At 36.2% G+C, this 20,763-nt stretch overlaps 1 protein-coding gene across 1 annotated transcript in view; it reads left to right on the top strand.

Annotated features, from left to right (window-relative positions):
• LOC111046674 (out at first protein) overlaps positions 1 to 17,897 on the top strand; it is a 215,574-nt gene extending 197,677 nt beyond the window's left edge. Inside the window, exons 5-6 of the mRNA XM_022332278.2 lie at positions 11,949 to 12,122; positions 13,418 to 17,897. Coding sequence (XP_022187970.2) covers positions 11,949 to 12,122; positions 13,418 to 13,566 — 323 coding nt within the window. The 3' untranslated portion in view covers positions 13,567 to 17,897. The remainder of the gene's footprint in view (positions 1 to 11,948; positions 12,123 to 13,417) is intronic.
• Positions 17,898 to 20,763: the final 2,866 nt, after the last annotated feature.

The raw sequence follows: 20,763 nt of genomic DNA, 5'->3' as shown, positions 1-20,763 counted from the left end.
CAATCATCGTGGGAATACTTCGTTCCTCGCTGGTTGCTGAATTTGAATTTAGAAAAGTATTTTTCCCACTGAAGACTCGACTTGCATTAGGAGTATAGTATTATTTCCTCTTGAACGTTCTTGGGAGGCGATACACTATTGACTATAGGAATCTAAAGACTCCAGACTAGTAGGCTGCTATCATTATTCATGTATTCAACTCAGCCTCAATTGTCACTTGTAGAAGGAAAAATGAAGTGTAGGTTGGTAGAAAACTTAGTCAAGATCGACTGAGGTTCCCTGAAAGAGCTCACGGTTTATAAAGAGAGAACTTGGAATTTCTCCTGAAATCTTCTTTTGTTTGACGTGGAATGGAGGAAGGAGAAAAAAGAAATGTAAGTCAGTATTCAAATTGAGGGATCAGTCCTTAACTGAAACAAATGGAATGAAGGATGCTGCAAAATGGAGAATGTGACAGTTTGACACAGCAGAGGGATTGGAGCTGTCTGCCTCAGAGTCGAAGTTGGCGCTCGCCCGTCACTGCGCTACTGAAAAAAGTGGCAAATAGAAGAGAAATGAATGACGAATTCCGAAGCAGAGAGAGACAATCCGCTGCTCGCTGCCAAATTATTCCTTTGGGGAGACTTTGCAATGGAACACGTTCATAGCCGGCAGCCATGCTCCTATACAAGTGTCACGTTTCATACAATCTTTCAAAGTGCGAATGCTGTGTGCAAAGTTATGCCTCCTCGACGCAACAAACTGGTGACTTGGGATCACGGCAATCATGTTGGCATCTCAAAATCTCTCCAGAGACAGGTAATTCCGCACTTTTTACTCCTGTCCAAACACATTTGAACAGTAGCTGCACTTATTCCTCAAATATCAGAAAGAATCAATTAAGTAACATCATTCACTCGAGACAGATAAATTGAAAAGTTTATATAAACCGAAGCATATTTATCTCATTCTAGAGCATTTTATTCCATGTTTATGATAGTGTTATTATTATGAAGAAGCCCTTCATAAACTAGTAATGTTCTCTTCCTATCATTTTAATGATGTAATTATTGTATAATTAAATAAAGAATAATAACGATATCTTCCAAAACTTCCTATCGGTTTACCTTTGAGAGGTGTGATCTCATTAGCAACTAGACGTCCAATGTAACATAGTAAGCAAATCTGAATAATCATTCAATGAATAGTTGCATACTCAAAAACATATTCTCCAATATGCTCTTCATTAGTAACTTTACAGCAAAATCAGATTTTTAGTAAAATTTCATTAACTATACATTTCATTATGTAAATTCACCATTCAATGAGGAACAAAGCGCTTGGATTGAATTCAGATTCAGAAATTCAAAAGGCGATTCATTCAAATAGTTCTATCCATTTATTTATTTTTCAAAGACAACTCTTCACGAGTATTTGAAGCCCAGGTGGTAATGAGGGGATGAATGACAATGCCGCACAAACGCCTCCATTTGTGATGATTTGTGATGATGAATGAATAAAAGAGATGAAATGGAATGTGAGAACGAGCACCCAGCCGATATAATGGAGTTTGTTTTAACTTTTCCACTCATTCTCTGACCTCGTCTTTTTTCTCTGTTTCCACTCAATCACGATGAGAAAACTATCTCAATTACCATCAATCATTATTATTCAACGGAATACTGCTTTAGCCAAGGAAAATCTGGCTTAGCGTTCTCATAAGCCTTAAATAATAAATTATAAGTAAACACGGAAAGTTTTCAGGTGTGCATGAATGACGATCCATTACTATGAGCAAGAAGGGTGTTCCCTTGTTATCTCATACGGATTGAATACGGCTTGCAGCAAAATTCAGGCTGTTGTTAATGGTATGATGTGAATTATATGGGCTAACTGATATAAACGGAATATATTGTGGTTATATTGGGTTATAGTGAGGTGAAGGAGATAGCGATTGTGAGAGAACGCCATAAGCTATTGATGTCGAGTTGGCTGCAAATTTGCATAATTCAATAGCAGTGGGCTATAGTGAGAGGCTGTATGGTGTGTGGCGAAAGTGAGGCAATCGACTAAGCCAAGACACGATTAGTTATACAAGTTACCCGCCTAGTTGATCTTGCAATCTATCCCAGAAGGCAGGCGCCCCATCTCACGCCTCTGTCTCAAGCAACCGCAAATGGAGCAACGACTTGGCAACACCGCACCTCACACTATTGTACTCTACTTTGTCGTTGTTGAGGTTTCCAACTGCAGAGTCGCTTTAGTTCCAACGCGTGATGCATACTACAAACAATAATATTGGCGCCTATGGCACTTCCCAACCGGAACTAGAACAATATAGGCAACACACCTACTTCCGCCTTTGTTCGATAGAGTTGAATTTTCACTCATGATATGATTTGATATGGTTTTGTATCAAACAAACCTCACTCTAACTGGAATTAGGCTGTGTGCTGCTGTCGCTGTATGCAAACAATAATGCTCATTGAATAGATTTGATTGAATTACGGTTTCCTTCAAAGCCTAATAATTTATTGTCGGGACTCTGTGTTCACTGATACAGAATCGACATAACATTCAAGAGTTGCGAACTCAATATACTAATTGAGGCTATGTGAGATTGGATTGAAGAATTGGAGAAAGATATTATCAAGTATATTCAGAAGGTTAGACAGTTTTCATATTCACATTCCAGATTTCATATTTCAATCTCTCAAAAACGATTTAATGAAATAATTTTATTGATATCAAATCTCAATCTATATTTCATCAAAATGATATGTAATTCAATAGAACTGAATTTGAATTGTAATGTCATTCAAAATCTCTCCATAACTCTCGTTATTCTACAATTCTACGGATTTTAAAACTAAATCTACCATAATGAGAAAACAAATGAGGTTATTTGTTTTCTTATTATGGAGAGATTTCACAACATCACCATCAATTCTACTAATTTTATTAAATCTACCATATTGTTCAAACGATGTAATCTCTTGCAGAAAATGTATCATCTCAACTGATTAGCATTGACATTTTTCTTATGAAAATAATTATGTTCTTTATGGTTATTAAAATAACTTTATGATGTTACAATAGTGACAAGGTTCATCATTAGACGATGAATTTGCATAAAGCTGAACATGCATACCTTAATTAATTGAGTTACATCATAGAGAAAACATAGCATAAGCCATAGCTATAGCAATTCCAGCTATCTTTCATTCATGGCTCTGTGTATTTTGAAAATTCATAAAGCTTTCATAGGATATTATCTGCGTTACAATATGAATAGGCTAGTGACTTTCCACCGTCAAAACCCGTGAAACTTGATCAGGGAAAACGTTATTAATTTTCAATAACGTGACAAGTAAAAAACCTCTTTTGTCTTTTCATCCTTAAAAACACGTGCTGCCCACGCAGTTTTCAATACATTTTTATTCTCAATTAATTTTTTACAAAAAATTCAATCCAATGAGGAATGAAAAGCTGTCCACAGTTATTATTCCTCACATGCTATAACCGGAAGCTTTTGTAATGTTATACGTGAATATTAAAAGCGGGATAAATATTCTGTTTTAATTTCAATTATCTATCGCCCTCAACTCTCTCAGCCTCCTTCCCTCGTCGAAGCTTCTCATACAAGCTTTGTCAAGTTTTATTTAATCGAAAATATGTTATAAAACATGGAATTGAGTTTATTAAGTGATATCTAGTAACCTTGTTTGTGATTTTCCCTCATTATTGAATCACTGAAAAGAGTGTGGCTTAAGTAAAGATATTATAACTGACAAATGTTGAATATATCCCTCTGTTGGAGCTAGTGAACATGCATTTCATCTTATCGTATTCGGAATAATGGCTGGACAGACGTTTGTTCAGTCCACTGTCGAATTTCCTCCAACAAGAAAATTGTCTGACTGGTCGGACCCTTTTTCCTGCCTCATTTCCCCCTTGAGAATTGAGTGCGAGCAGTTTGTTCTTGGTTCATAATGTTGACCTCTCTTTCCGACTGTAAGGAATGCGTGCGTACACATACTTCCCTCCATTTTCCTCCTATATCTCAGATGAGAGCTTCTCTGCTATCTCTCCTGTTTCTATGCACGACTTTGAATCACAGTTTGAACTGAAACAAATATTTGTCAATCAGAAATTAACTTCTCATCAACCGTTCACTTTCCAGTTCATCACCTTCTATCAATGTTTGCACTGATTGATGAAGTGCAAACTTCCAAGCTGCTCTTGGTTTAAATCCAAATGATCTTTCCCCTTCTCGTCTCCTCTAATGATAACAATAACATCACATGTTTATCAAAAAGGTTTGTTTGAAGAGATTTTTTGTAAATCTATTGTGAGTGCGAAAGTATATTATCGTTATCTTCCATTCCACAAATAATGGGATGTGAAATCTGAATATATCATAAATTGATTGAGCAAGTCCAAGGAGGTACTCATTCCTGCAAGATGCACTTTTTTCTGTATACAATCTTAGTGGGCTGTGTTGAACTCTTTTGATATTCTCCAATCAATAGTGGTGTTGATCATGATAGGCATGTCTTAAACCCTATTTCGCAGCAGCATTAATCGCTTTGTGGGCGACTGAGATGAGCACGTCAAACTTTTGAAGGTCGAATTCCAGAGCACGAAGCTGACGTCAACAATAGACGTGGACTTTCAATTAGAGCGGCTTGGCGTGAACACCCATTAGCAACTCTGGTAGGAGGTTTAGAAGAATGAGAAGAGGATGAAGAAGGTAGTGAAGAGAAGGTGAAGGAGAGGAGAAGAGAATGAGGAGGGATCTGTGCACAAAGAGACGATAATTAACAGAGAACAGCGTATTCTAATCCAGTGTAAAGGACCCGCCCACGACTCACCCTCAAATTCCTATCTGTCATTTTAGTTGTGGGTGGAGAAATGCTTTCTCACAAAAGTGCAGCATAGAAAGAAGTGGAAATGAGGGAGTTGAGATGTTTTCTTGACGTTTGTATGGCGACAATGGCCTGCCTGAGACGGCATGCCACCCACCTGTCACAACCATTAACCAATGACGTCATCTTGTCTCCCTCTAGAAATTTTGCCCGGTTCTCTCACCTGATAGATTCTACATAACTTTATAGCTATGTTTCATTGTTAAAAGCCGTTCATCACTGACTTAGAAATATCGAGTGCTATACTCTTTTCAAGTAAGTGTGATTCCATTTTATATTCCTTTCGAAAGTATGTATGTTAGGTATGGGTTGGTACAATTATGGTTGAGTTTAATATTTTGCCGATTCAGTTTTTAATCATACAGTATTCCAAAGTCAATGCTTGTGTATGAACGTGTCTGGTGTATTGCGTTAGTGGTGCCAGTAATTTGGTGATTCTGGATTCAATCCCCGCTCGCTCACATATGCTATACCCTGTATTGTGCTCTAGTAGCGTTCATAAAATTTTCCTCATTTAATACCATGCTTGACAATATCAACAGTAGGTGTTGAGAGCATTCAATAGGACCATTAGCTAGTATAATAATAGAACCGCAAGAATAGTTTATGTTTATAGTTTATCTCATTTGCTTTAATCTTTTGCTCAATTCCAGGCGGAGAATGGTCATCATTCTCAATCGAGATTCAACGTCCTTCTACCGTATTCAATCATTTTTATTGAGACATTGCAAAGAAAATATTTCAAGAGTTTCATATCTAAAGTATTCAATACTAGCAGGTAACCCGTGCTCCGCAAGGTTCTAATTAAAAAATTGACAAACTGAGAACTTGACCTACTGAAATGTTGAAGAATTTGAAATAGGCCTATAACCATTCTTGTTGAATTGAGAATCTATTTACGAAATTTCAAGTTAAGCAGACCAGTAGTTCAGGCATGATGATGCGTCATTCGTGAAATTCCTATATTGTACGTGTATAAGCCAATTCTTTCTATAGATAAACCCAACTATACTGAATTCATGCTACCACATCAAATTATTTCAGAAAGAAGTTTCAATATAAATAGACAGAATGCAACAATGCACAAATATATGAATATATAACTAATCAATTGAAAAGTTCCTAGAATCATTATAATTTTATATTCTTTCGAAGTCAAAAGACTCCTGATTAGAATTGGTTTGGAAACAAATGAGTGGCAACAATCTGCTTCTATCATTTACTCTGACTTTGTAACGTGAATCTCACTGTAGATCTGATCCATGTAGAGTTCATGACACAATATTTCAATTGCGATGAATCGCATTATCAGAAACTGCTACACTTTTTGGGTTCGACGTCACGTGTCGAAAGCATGATGGAGGGAGGGTTGAGGAGTGAGATTTTATGGCGTGCCGTCCATAAAACGATGCCAGTGTTGGAGGTACGTCAGGCTTTATAGGGACGTGTTTCAGAGTAGGATGGAAGCAAAAAGGATGGGGAGAAAAAAGAAGAGGGGGAGGTGGTGGAGGAGGATGATGGTGAAGAAGGAGGAGTGAGAGGAAGAGCGGAGAGGTAGAGGATGTGTGAATAGAAGAGGAAGTGGTGGTGGCAGTGCACTGTAATCGACAGTCCCGCAGGAGGACAGAGAAGTGAACATCCCGGGAGGCGGTCAGTAACCGGTATGGCTAGCCGCGCTATTCTCGGCATCGCGGGTTGCCTATCCATTGCTCCTAGCTTATTTATCAACAGTAACCTGGCCGGCCGGCCGGCCCTGGTGTGCTATGTGCTAGCTGGAGTACTGCTGTTGTCCCGTATTCCCTCGAGCCAGATACATCAGTATTAGCGCTTGCGTGTGCTGTCGCGTACGTGAGACAAACACGCGTCCAACTACAATAATTCAGCTGCTACTCATAATACGTTACTTGCCTGGCTAACGACGTTACTTGAAAATTGCTGCTGAATTCCTCCCCCTCACAAACTCTAGTAAGCTATGTGTAACCTACTAGTTTGTATTCGGTGCAATGTGCTATGCGGTTGTGTCTGTAACGACGTTATATGACTAGACGACCGTTATTCAAATTTATCCAATTAAAGATGTGCTAACTGTAATAGACAACCGTGTTCTCGAATGTGTTTGTACCTCTCTCTTCAATGTATAATAAAGTAATTCCAGTTGGTGTCACGATACTATCAATGAATTAATTCATTGTTTGTTGCTTATGTTTTGTAACTTATTGGATATTATGACATGACCAAGTTTGAAAAATGTTGTAATTTATGAAAAATAGTCTAATCCGTGGAATACGTTCTTTTCTTGAGAGCTGAAGAGTTGTTATTTTTTGGAACTTTATCCACGAATATGTGCAGTTCCTATACAATCTATTCAATTTGATAATTGATTGGCAAAAATTATTCAGTTCTTGTAACTATAGAATCTTCTTTGTTAGAGAACAAACAGTATTGTGTGCCAAGGATAGCTAGCTTGTGGATGCTCCTCATTACATAAATATCTCTCCTACAGAGAGTAAATAGATCATGTTCTCTTGATATAAAATCAAATATCTAAATAAGACGTTTGATGTCAAATAGATTCCTCATCCATATTTTTTCAATCAATGTGAATTTTTAGTCTGAATGAGCATTCAGTATCACGTTAAATTGAAACATCATTCAGTTAAATTTAAATACCATGTCATAAGAGAATCAACTCTTTTATCACCCATACAAGAGGGGTTCAAGGGTGTTTTCTCCAGGATCGCAGGGGCTTCAGCGCCACAAACTAAACAAATTCAGCTCTGGATGGAATGATTTATGATTGAAACATTCACTGACACATTCAAAAATCTGATCTACACATTCAGATTTTTTAGATATGCCTTGTATTGCTTATTCAGCAAAATTTGTTTCGTAGCGATGGTTAGTGTACGAATATAGATAAGGAGAACAGCAAGAGTGAGGAAAGATAAGGATGCATATGAAAGGATTATGGTGTAGGAAGAAGGAGCGAAGCCGTAGACGATTTAGGTTGAGGATAATGGTGAGTGCACGTGAAGGGAAGAGAGATATGTTAGGGAAATGAGATGAGAACCTGTATTGAAGGAGCAATACTCAGCCATTACCAGTGGCATTGATGATGTTCTTGCTTCGTAGTTTTGCCATTTCGCTCGACTGGGAAGTGGGAGCTGAAATGATGAAGAAGAGGAGGATGGGAGAAGAGGAAAAGCAAGGAAAAGAAGAGGGTAAGGATCGGGATGTAGGTTAGGAAAGAGGGAAGTTCAAAATGGTGTAGACTAGCAGTGCAACGACTACAAGCAAAATGCACCCTAAGATAGCGGCAACACTGTTCATAGTGGATTTGTATTATGTTTACCCCGTCATTCGTTAAGGGCATTCTGAATACGTGTCTTGTCATTTCCTATCAGTATGTACTGCTTCCATGAATCTTACTTCGCCTCTTGTAAACTAGTTAGCCGTTCTAAACGTATCCAAGCAGAAACTCTTTCTCTTTTTCGAATTGTGCATCGTAGCTGCAAAAGCTTGAAGTTTATCATGTGAATCATGCAATACTACTAGTAATATCAAGGGTTGATAAGTTAGTTACTTATAGAATACTTACAATATCTAGTATTTTCCATGTTATATTCTTCGTTTCAAGAAGATTTCAGTGTCAATATCAGTTTTCTGATACTTTTGCTCTAATACCTAAGGATGAGAGTATAAAGGTGCGTACAGACTTTCGCTCTGCTCCGCAACCGAACGTCACTCCAGCAGATCGATTGATGATCGACCGGGGAGCAAGAGTGGTTCGACCGGAGAACGCGAGAAGATCTAACATCTTCCGTAACGTTCATGATGGGTGCGTGGGCGGAGCGACTGTGGTTCGATGGAGGAACGAGGGCGGAGCCTGCTCGGTGCGGGTTGGATCGACCGGGGAGCAAGAGTGGTTCGACCGGAGAACGCGAGAAGATCTAACATCTTCCGTAACGTTCATGATGGGTGCGTGGGCGGAGCGACTGTGGTTCGATGGAGGAACGAGGGCGGAGCTTGCTCGGTGCGGGTTGGAAGCGCGTATATGTGTACGCAGCTTTAGAGAAGCATCAAGAGTTGATCAGTTACTTATAGAATACTTACAATATCTAGTATTATCCTTATGTTATATTCTTCGTTTCAAGAAGATTTTAGTATCAATATCAGTTTTCTGATACTTTTGCTCTAATATCTAAGGATGAAAGTATTAGAGAAGCAGCCATTCGTAATTTTCGTATTCACAGAATTTCTATCAAAGTTTATCATAAACATGTATCAGTTGTGAAAATTTTGAAAAATAATGAATACATTTTCTGTTATTCTTTTTCAATAATGATGAAAAATATTAAATTATGAAACAATAAATCTTGAATCCAATAATAGTTCCACCTTTATATGACATAACAACCTTTCCAAAATCCTATCATTGTCTCATACAGTCTTTCAATAAGAAGCAATCTTTGAATTATATATATATATATTATATATATATATATTATATATATATATATATATATATATATATATATATAGCACGGTAATAAAAGCATTGTCTGAAACTGTCAGGAAGTTTAGACTGTTATTGCAAAATTTCTGTCATGTAACTCTGCTACATAATGTAACGCCGTATCCCCTTATTCCAATATCCTCTCAGGTTTAATCCTTCTCTCTCAACCATCACAATTCTCTTCTACATACACATAAAATTCAGTCTTTTTATCTCATCACCAAATCAATTGGAATCTCTTTTCGTCCATTGCTCTCTCATAATAATCTTCTTTGTTCAGCCTATCTATATACTTTATTCCCCATCTTTTCTTCCTCCCGACGCACCTTTTTCTTCCTTCCTTCCCTACCTCCTCTTTTTTCTACTCCTCCACTCACGTTCCAGTATTCCCAATACTCCTTCTCCTCCTCCTCCTTTTTCTCCTTCTACCACTGCATTATTTATTCCACATTCTCCTCCTTTTCCAGCTCTTCTTTTCTTTCCTACTTCTCAGCATCATCTTTTTTGTCTCCATTCTCTTTTTCTTCTTGTTATTCTTCCCTTCAAACCTCCCTTTATAATGATCTTAATAATGATTCTCTCCCTCAGGCTATCTCCTCTCTCTCTCTCTTTATTATTCTTCTTTTTCTCCTGATATCTCCTCTTTCTCTCTTTGGTAGAGAGTTAGTGGGGAGGATATTTTTAATATTCTTTCCGAAGAATGGACATTGATATGTCCATAGCTCCGCCAATTTATGTAGATGCATAACAATATAATTATCTATAGTTATTATATTACAAATTACTTTTTCATATCATATACAGTTCAATAATTATTTTCTTAGTCTATATTATGTAAATTCATCTATAATTTTGCTGTATTGTAAGCTATTGTATATAAGTGTATAAGCCAGTATATATTGTAATCTACATAAATAAAGTACTCAATCAATCAATCAATCAATCTCTTTATCATTCTCCTCTTACTTCTGGTCATCCTGTACCGCTGCCCTTTTCTCCGTGAAATCTTCTATCTCTACATCTCCAACTCCTTTTGCTCACATTCGTCTCGATACTGTGATAGTGTGTAGGCTACCTTGCTCCTTTTTCCTCTCTCCTACCACTATTTGCCGTTTTTCGTTGTGTGTTGGGGCCAGCAGCCAGCATGTGACAGCATGACACGTGACAGCGTGACACGTGACATGATGCAATACAGCGCCAGTGACCCCTTTCACCTGTCATCCGTGGCGCTGCAAGCTTTCTTCAGACCTCACACGCTGCTGTTATTGAGCCTGTATTTTGAAAAGCCCGGCAATTAATCTTTGGCCGTAGCCAAGATAACGCATCACGAGCAAACAGGCACCAGTCCTGTTGGACTCGAATACAACTGCAAATCAAATTTCTCAGCTGGAAAAATTGCTTCATGTGTCCACGTTGGTTCCAACGTATACGTTGCAAGTGTGACAGCTTCTCGTGCCAGACAATCACCCTTGAAATGTTCCGAGTTGAAATAATGTTCGTTTAGTGCTCGAAATAGAATGACATGGAAATTACTCTGATCCTGTGATTGTCGTTTGTCAGATCATTCTGTAACGTTAAAAAGAGTGAAACATTGCGTAGAAGGAATCAATACAATAGGTACTCAAACTCATTCATACTTATTATTCAATCTATGTTATTCCATATTCAAATTAATAAAACATTTGTTGTTGAACATTAGAGAAGATGAAGATCGTGTAATGTCTGACGCTATACGAATAATAAATAAATAACCCGTTTATTCATCCTTTAAAACATTTCCACAAAATGTTGAAGTAAGAATCCATACAATAAAATGTGAAAACAGTAGATGCTTGGTATATTATCCTTTATCATAGAAGGATAAAGTTTATGTGTGCGTTTGGATTTTAGTGCTTGTACAGACATACTTTGTATACGTCTTCCATTCTTTTCCATTGCTCCTTCTATCCTGCTCCTCTCTGACATGTCGTTCCACTGCATACTCTCTTAAGCACTTCGTCCCATCTGTAGGAGGGCCTTCCTCTGCTTCATCGCAACGTCCAGTGGGTACCAGACAAGTAGCTGTTCGAATACAAAAGCTTCATCCATTCCAATAGAGTAGTCATAATCAATCCTAATCCCAATGAAATATTAGAAATATTGTTTCTTAGCAACTTGGATTCATGTTAACATTGATTCTCTATTGATTGATTAGGCATTTGATTGATTATTATTCTATTTGATTGATTATTCTTTATCACAAATGACAATGTATGATCCATTGCTTAATAACACTACATTTCTATTCAAACAAATGAAAAAATTAACGTATTCAAAACAGAGAATAAATATGTATAATGTTTGCCGGATATTCACGACGTGATATTCTTCATCCAGTTTTTTTTTAATGTGTAAGTTCATGCCTAATTTGATCATAATTTTCTATCATGACTTGCTTGCATAGTTGCACTTAAAATCTGTTGTGGACTTTCTATTCAGTCTCATTCAGCAAGAAAATCAATGTGTTGTGTTTTCTCTCATTTCAGGAGGACCATCATTGTCAGCGCTGCTGGCGGCTGTGAGAGAGTACCCAGTGACGTCACCACCCGCGGGGTCATCGCTGGCCACGAGGGGCAACTCCGTGGATGGGGCTCCCACCAGGTGCCGCGAGACTCCCAGTCTATGGTCTGACTGCACCTGCCATCTCGAAATGTGCATAGGTCAGTTTCATGCCAGATGCCACAGTTATAATATGGAGATTCAGAGAAAAATGGGTGATTGCCGTTTGCACAGTAAAAGCTGAATTGACTCAAAATTGACCACATTCTAACAAACGAGACTTATTAATACAGGGATTGCCTTAGTATTTACCACCAATGAACATCTACAACAGTGTCGTTTGTTACAAAAATAATTGAATAGATAGAATATGGATCCAATCCAGTTTAAACGGAGAATCTGTGCCAACGGCACTAAGTGTGCAATGCTACACTTATTCTTTAAATAAAAGAAAATATAGTTTCTGAGCATGTACATGGATGTTAAAGCTTATGTTGCTGAACATATTACGGATACCCCTCCACTTCAACGTTAGTAGAGAGAGTGTCTACTAACTTTGCCTCCACTTTGCATCACAACACTCTATCTGTTGAGAAAACAAATATATGTCTCACTCCTTTTATGTCTCTTTTATTGCAGACAGATTCCTACATTTTTTAGAGACTTTTTAGCACTCCTTCCCAGGGAACTCCGCGAATGGAACTATTGGTTCTCTTTCCTCCCCTCCCCTCTCGAGTGTAATATTCGTCAATCTCAACTCCATTCAATTATTGATGTTAGTTCACCAATATAAGGCAACATTCATCAATCAACCAGTTTTCTAGCTCTTCTTCCGAAATGGTAGTTTCACTCACTTCAACTGTAATGGCAACGAACTTGAAAACCTATCACCCATACGTTTAGATTTCAATTAGTAAAGTATGAGTTAGCTCTATCAGGCTAAATCTGTATAAACTTCCTGCTCCTTTCAAGTGCCAGTGTACATGTGTTCCATTTCTATCTGAATGTATAGGCTGAAATAAAAAATGTATCACGGGAAAAAATTGGCAAAACGTATAAAAATCAGAGATACAGTTGAACTGTTCAAACAACAGCCCGCAATTACGCAGACTGTGTGAGTTAAAGGTGCGTACAGACTTATGCGCCACAAACACGCGCATTTCGCTTCTCATCAGCTGTAGCTATGCTTATTATATTTGTATTTGAAAGAGAAACAGTAAGATACGGATGCACTTTATACAGAACAGTAAGATACAGAAATTCGACTTTGGTTCAATTTTACGTTCTAGTTGATATCAAATTTGTGAATTCTTGAAGTTTTTACTCCAAATTAATAATAAGTATAACATCATGATGAATGTCGAAATGCGCTCAAGTCTTCACACACCTTAACACTTCCTAATCGTGGCAATTCGTTTCTGATAATTAGAGTTGATTGTACTGTGTTTGTTGCCAGGTTGGTACCCGTGCAGCCTGAAATACTGCAAGAGTCAGAAGGCGGGAGACACGTCAGCGAGCTACCGGTGTGGCATCAGGACGTGTCGCAAGTGCAGTCACTTCTCCTACTACGTGCGTCAGCGACAACTCTGTCTCTGGGACGAATGACCTCTCGCCCCCGCCCTCACACTCTCACGCCGATGATAGTCACCTCCATCACCTGACATCTCCAACCGCCCGCCCGCATCCCTTTGTAAATACTTTTACCAATGCGACCACATCTCTATCCTGTAATATACAAGTTTATTATTTTTATCTTTCAGTCTCTCTCATGGAACAAATAATCACTATATTTGTTAGAGATTCGACTTTGGTTCAATTTTTGGTTCGTGAATCCTAAAAGTTCACACTCCAAATTATTTAGGATTATCTGGATCAATTATTATTATTCTAAATACGCTCCATGACAAGAATCCTATTATTGTGTTACAATTATCATATTTCTTAGTTCATATTCTAGAAAATTATGTGCTCCTTACAAATTGATGCACGTAAGGGATTAAATGGATTGATCACTTCGGGTAAGAGAAGAGCTGACGCTCCAGTAATTAAATTATATTACCACCATTTTGTTACATTCATAATAATGTTTCTGATACAGTTAACTATTTGAAACATGATGAATTGAATTTCTTCCAATAAATATCAATGATCTATAAATTATGCTGTGACATACTCTTGCCATATTCAGTTATTATTTTGAAAATTCACAATAATATCTCGAGATAGAACAAAGAAAACGAACAATGTGATTTTAAAATAAATACGTTTTCAGAAAATATCGAACAATATCAATATTATCACTCTATTTCAAGATAATATTGGAAATTTACCTCTTATTTTGTGTCCAATCTAAAACTTACTTATATGATGTAAGATATTGATACGTAACCATATGAATCCAATTTAGCATAAGAACAATCTAAGTTAATTTTGAAAAGAGAGTGCATGATTTTTATATTTGAATTTGTAAGATGATGAATGTTTAAAACTATGTTATAATAATTGATTTATAGTTTACAGTGTTCCCACTGTGATTCCAACTATTAGATATTCTAAAATATCGTGGAAATTTATTTCTATGAAAGTTTAATTATTAATTCAATAACTTAAAATGTTATTTGTTGTCATAATTAGGAGACGCTTAGTTTCACTCATACCTATTCACTCAAACTGTCTAACTCTTTTTTTGGATACAAATTTTCCTTTGAAAATGGGGAAGATAGAATTGTCAAGGACTGAATGCTATTCATTACTATCTAGTATGTATTCTTGTGATGGATTCAAGTTCGTAGACATAAACTGATTGAATAGAAACCAAAATCTTCCCATCCCTTATTATTCAACACACGTTCATGAAAACTAACCGGATCATTCTTTCATTTTTGAATGGCCCAATCATCAGTCACCTATTAAAGAATTCTAATAGAATTTTATTTTTTAATGAAATTTTATCACCGAATTGATTTGGATTTTACATTTTTTCGCTGCGACACGTCTTGCTCATCCAACTTCTCCTTCTTCTCTCCTCTCCTTCCATAGTGAGATTCACTTGGATCTGTCAGCACTTCTTATGAATATAATCATTGCTTCCCATTTCAAAGTGAGTCTCTCTCCAGCCGCATCACAGAATCCCATTCATTTATTCATATAAAATTGCATGTTGACGGTATTCATGTTATGAATATTATTTGAATTAATTTGAACACTTTTTTGTCACTGATATCATTGCTTGAATTCCCGGAATCGCTTTTTGATCTTCTTTTCGAGACTAGTATTATGTATTTTGCTGTAAGGCTAGCCGCATATTGAGACGCGACGCTAGCCTGATACACGAGTTGATATTATAATGTTCACATTGAGATGAAGCTAGATGTAAACATTATAATAATATTATCAGCTAGATAATTGAACACCATATATCATCATATTATGATGATATATGGTGTTCAATTATCTAGCTGAATCGCGTCTCGTCGAGTCTCAATTTGCAACAACCTAAATTACAACTCAACACACAGCTTAACCAATGCTTCATCTCGTGAAGCTTAGGTTATGAATTTGACCACATTATGAAATGTGTCGTTCTGATATTTCCTCCTCCTTCAGTTAACGAATTTCCATTTTTCTTCATGAAATAGGCCCTCTTTCAATTTTTAATGTGAAATTGAATGTCATCAATAATGACATTTACGATTTATCACTACATCAATGACGTCATGTAGTCATTTGTTTCAATCTTAGGAACGATTTTTATATTATGTTGAAGATGGGTTCTATGGAAATCGAAATCACTCCAGTTTTTAACAAACCTTTCGTTATTCATTCAAAAAACGATTACTGCATGTCGTAGGTAATGAAATTGAAAAATCAAAATAGTGTACCGACATTGCAGTTTGTAATAGATCATGATGTTATCATGTGTCGACTCTTCTTAACATATTTCACTCTTCTGCATATTCATTCCTCTTGAAATTTCAGTCACAAGTCATTTCTCATAACCATGTTCATGATTTACATCATAGATGAATGAATATTTAATGGCCTAACAACTTTCTTGAAGACTCATTTCAAATTATTTTCTCATCAGGTATGTTTAATGGAACATTTTAAACATCGAATGTCACTTTATTCAAGGAGTATCCTGTCAGACTAGAAAAAATCGTGTTGAACTCCGTTTTAGTTTTATATTAATTTTCAGTTTCTAAAAATATTGAAGCTTTGTATTTTGTTTTTAACGATGAAGAAACTGTGTGTAAGAATGTTGTTAATTATTTAATAAAAATATAATTCCCATTGAAACCTTGTCAATATTTTTGTAAGTTTAGACTGTTAACACTAGTTAGGTAGTTGATATAAATATTGTAGCTTTCTACTTATCCTGCTATCTCGACATTAGCTTTCAGTGATTTATGAAAAATGCGCTTCTGGTTATGTAGCTTTTTGTGTCATGTAAAATATACCTTTGTAATTCTTCTCTCCTATTGACTGTGTACATCTTTGGGGCCTTAGCTTTCTCTTTATAATGTATTTTCATATAGACAACTTGTCATTCGAATGAGACGTAAAAATTATGAATGTTCTAGGAATCGGATGTTGTTGGTTACACGAAAAGTTAGTTGTAGGCCTATTTCCATTGTGACAGGTAGAGTTTGCTAAAAATTACTGAATCATTTTGTCTGTATCAATGTTGCTTCAATGTTGAATGTCACGAACAGACTTTTTAAAACGGATTTCAGATTTCGCTTAACAGCATGGGAATACATCACGAAGCAAGCAGCATTGATTCCCCATTCAAACAGAATTTTTCTCTCTGAATGTAAAGCTTGTTTTTTAACAGTGAAAACATTCCCACAAAGGCTTGTTTTGTGGGATACATTGTTTAACATTTAACAACGCATCAATTCCATTATGATTCAGGGATGATCATGATTTTTGAGCTTCATGACATTGATATTCAGTTCACTTCTAATTAAGATTCTTCAATTATTTTAAAAAAATATATAAAATAAAGTAATAGGTGTTCAATGAGCTGTATTGTTCATAGAATGCGAAATAATTATATCAGATTGACTATTACAAATAACAGTTCTCTATTACTCTCCAAGTGTACGAAATTAGACATTTTATTTCCTCGATTCAATTTTCCATTGGTATTGTCAATCAATGTGCCAAATTATAGTTCGTTTCACAAAGAATAATGATATACTATACTTGAATTAATCCATCCAACTTTAAAATTAATGAAGTTAAAACTATGTTCCACCTTTTTTACTAGGTTGAAATCGATTGTCACATATTCAGATAATTTTTATGGAGAAGCATCCGATATTCACCAGGGCTTTTAAAATATCATAATCAAATAATTCCAAGTATTTAATAATTTTTCTCAACGATCAAGCTGGATTAGGATTCCCACTTATGAATCAGTTATATGGTCTGGTACAGTGAGAATATTTTCAAAATACACAGAAAACCGACAGTAAAATATCTTTGAGCCCAAATATCTTCATCCAAATCAGATATAATTCTTTTTTCATCAATTTTCTATTGTTGACACTTTCGAAAAATCGCCCACAAAAAATGAAAAATAGATGGCATTGAGCAATGGATGTGACAATAGAAGGGAAATGCCACGAAATCATTGCTGGCTTGAAGTATTATCTGACTGCTCGTGGAAGCTGATGATCTTGTATGCTGTTAAATGAGCTATTATCCGATATTGTTTCTCATCTAGCATGAGCTGTCTGGCATGGAATAAATTCAATTATATAAATTTGAACAATGTATCGATGAATCTATTATTATTAGTAATTTATGAATAACAAACTAATGTGCTATAATATCACTTGTTACTCGTTTCATTATTTTGTCATACATTGAAATCAAAACATATTTCTGTTTTGATTCATTTTATAATAAAATATTTTTGTAAACAATCTATGCATTATTGTTATTCATGTATCCTATTCCAAGTATATATTTTTTCATGATTTCTATTATATATTCAATACATTCACAGAGTTCAAAAGTAGAAGTATGAATAGATAAGATATCCATCTATTCAACACAGTATATCATACAGTACAATACAATAAACAGTTGAACGTCGTCAGAAAATATAATTTAGAATAAGTTATTAAAAGAAACCTCACATCAATGAAATATAAAATAATTAGAGAACAAAATTAAACCGAGATAATTGAAACAATGTGCCTATACCTGTGTTTATACATCTTGTAAGTGCCAATATGTACTTGGGATTACAGAAATCGTTTACAGTAAGCCTTTGCAGCAAGAAAGCTGTATAAACTTTTTGAATAAGCTGACGCTCATTGACTTGGACTTCAAATCGGCATGCAATTTATTGTATAACTCAGCACGTAAGCATGTAAGAACGAATTTTACCATATAATGTTTATTTCGCATTGATGTTTATTAATTGTTTATTGTGATATAGTGCTCTTGCTATAAAAATCGCATTCAATTAACTATTCCTATCACTTCGATGACAAAATAATAATAAACCTTTCCTAGAGGAGAATCCACACTGCATGTTGTTTAAAGAATATGAGGGTGTGATGTAGCTTTAATTAGAATTTCAGGTAATATAGGAAAATTCCACAATAGATTGCTTCTCAAAAATTTACCTTGAATATCAAGACCATTAGCCGGGAATATTATTTGATTATTTCGTGAACAAATGTAGCTCGACAAGAGAAATATTTTTGGGCCAAAACAACGAAACTCATTGTGAAAGCTTTATAAACAGTGGAATGTCCGAGCAATAAAATTGAAATAAATTGAATTCTAATTGGAATTTATGGGGCACTGAAGAATTTACATGTTGTGATTATTCAGTTTGTGCGTGGATAACATACTTGCAGACATTCTCGGTGCAAAGAACGAGAGAGATATTATATTTTCGCGAACATAATTTCGTAGCAAGTCGTGCATCATACACTTAATGAATTTATGGCTGGCACGCAATTGTTCATGCTCTTAACGAAAGTTTTTCATTCATATTTTGCACGCAGCGGCATCAGTCCTCGCTTTACTTGGTTATGACCATGTTCTCGGCATGGCTACCAAGAAACATTCCAGCTCTATCTTTTCAAGCGATTTGTTCGCTTTGTTTTTTGTCTCACATTCTGTCTGCAATTTATCCATATTTTTAACTCTAACGAGCAGTGATCTGTCAGCCATCTTTTTCCCCTGCAAGTTAACCAATTTGAACAACTGAATATACAGATACAGAATAGACAACAATTAATATATATGTATAAATTTTATCTAAATATACAGATTCTGTATACAGTAACAGAATTAATCCTTTAAGATTGTGCACCGTCGAACAGGTTTTAATAAAATTTCACCTTTTTTCTAAATAATCAATACCATGAAGTGTTTTTTTATAATATACTAAGGTCAACCGTGCTTTGCACCAGGGAAAATTTTTTGCTGCTAAATGCAATATCGTTTTATGTCCAGGAAATATCAAAGAATTCAAAAATTATTCATTATTTTGTCAAAATCACGTGGATGATCTTCTTCTTCATCAAAGATGAAAATTCTCAGCAGAAAAAAGAGTTTGATTGGTGTTGAACCCGCAACCTTTCATTCAAGAATCGCACGTGTTACCAATTACGCCACGACTTCACTTGGAGAAAGCTCTGTTGGGCTTCTATTGTTGCGTAATCGTTGAATCATAAATTGACTAGAAGTTCTGTGAAAAGTAGACCTCGCGCAGTTACAACGACGTCCCAAACCATAAGCACATCCACACTGATACACTAACTATTTGTTTGATTAGATCATGCTTACACAAGATGTAATTATCAAATAACGCTTTCGGGAATTTAGCGCGAGTAAACCAGAAGACATCTAGGCGCCCAGACAAGCTGTTATAAGTTCTTTGCATCCTATTCAATAGTGCATAAAAACTATTGTATTCAATGAAACATGCAATTTATATTCTACACAGCTGCTGATTTTTTACCAAGTTACACTGAGATAATTATTGAATTGCATGCGTCATGGCATGCGATTTATAATCAACTCGACAGCTGATTTATGATGAATAATTCTATAGTCTGATTTTTACTTTCCTTGCCCTAAGGTACCTCAATTTCTAAATTTCTATACGTTTCAAGGTCCCCTGAGTCCAAAAAAGTGGTTTTTGGGTATTGGTCTGTGTGTGTGTGTGAGTGAGTGTATGAGTGTATGTGCGTCTGTGTAGGCCTACACGATATCTCATTTCCCAATCAACGGAATGACTTGGAATTTGGAACCTAAGGTCCTTACAATAAAAGGATCAGACAAGAACAATTTCGATCAAATGCCATTCAAGATGGCGGCTAAAACGGCGAAAATGTTGTCAAAAACAGGGTCTGCGTTCCGCAACCGAACGTCACTCGAGCAGAGCGATTGATGATCGACCGGGGAGCAAGAGTGAAACGCGAGAAGAGCTAACATCTCCCGTAACGTCGGTGCGACTGCAGAGCGGGGGCGGAGCGACTGCGGAGCGATAGAGGAGCTTGCGCGGAGCGGGTTGGAGGCGCGTGTATCTGTACGCAGCTTATGAGTGTATATGTGTCTGTGTACACGATATCTCATCTCCCAATTAACGGAATGACTTGAAATTCGGAACTTAAAGTCCTCACAATATAAGGATCCGACACTAACAATTTCTATCAAATGCAATTCAAGATGGCGGCTAAAATATCAAAAATGTTGTCAAAAACAGGGTTTTTGCGGTTTTTTTGGAAACGGCTTCAACGATTCTGATCAAATTTATACCCAAAA

Source organism: Nilaparvata lugens, chromosome 5 (assembly GCF_014356525.2).
Source record: "Nilaparvata lugens isolate BPH chromosome 5, ASM1435652v1, whole genome shotgun sequence".
In the NCBI taxonomy this organism is placed as follows: Eukaryota; Metazoa; Arthropoda; class Insecta; order Hemiptera; family Delphacidae; genus Nilaparvata; species Nilaparvata lugens.
The sequence above is the reverse complement of the archived record's forward strand: the minus strand, read 5'-3'. Positions and strand labels throughout refer to the sequence as shown.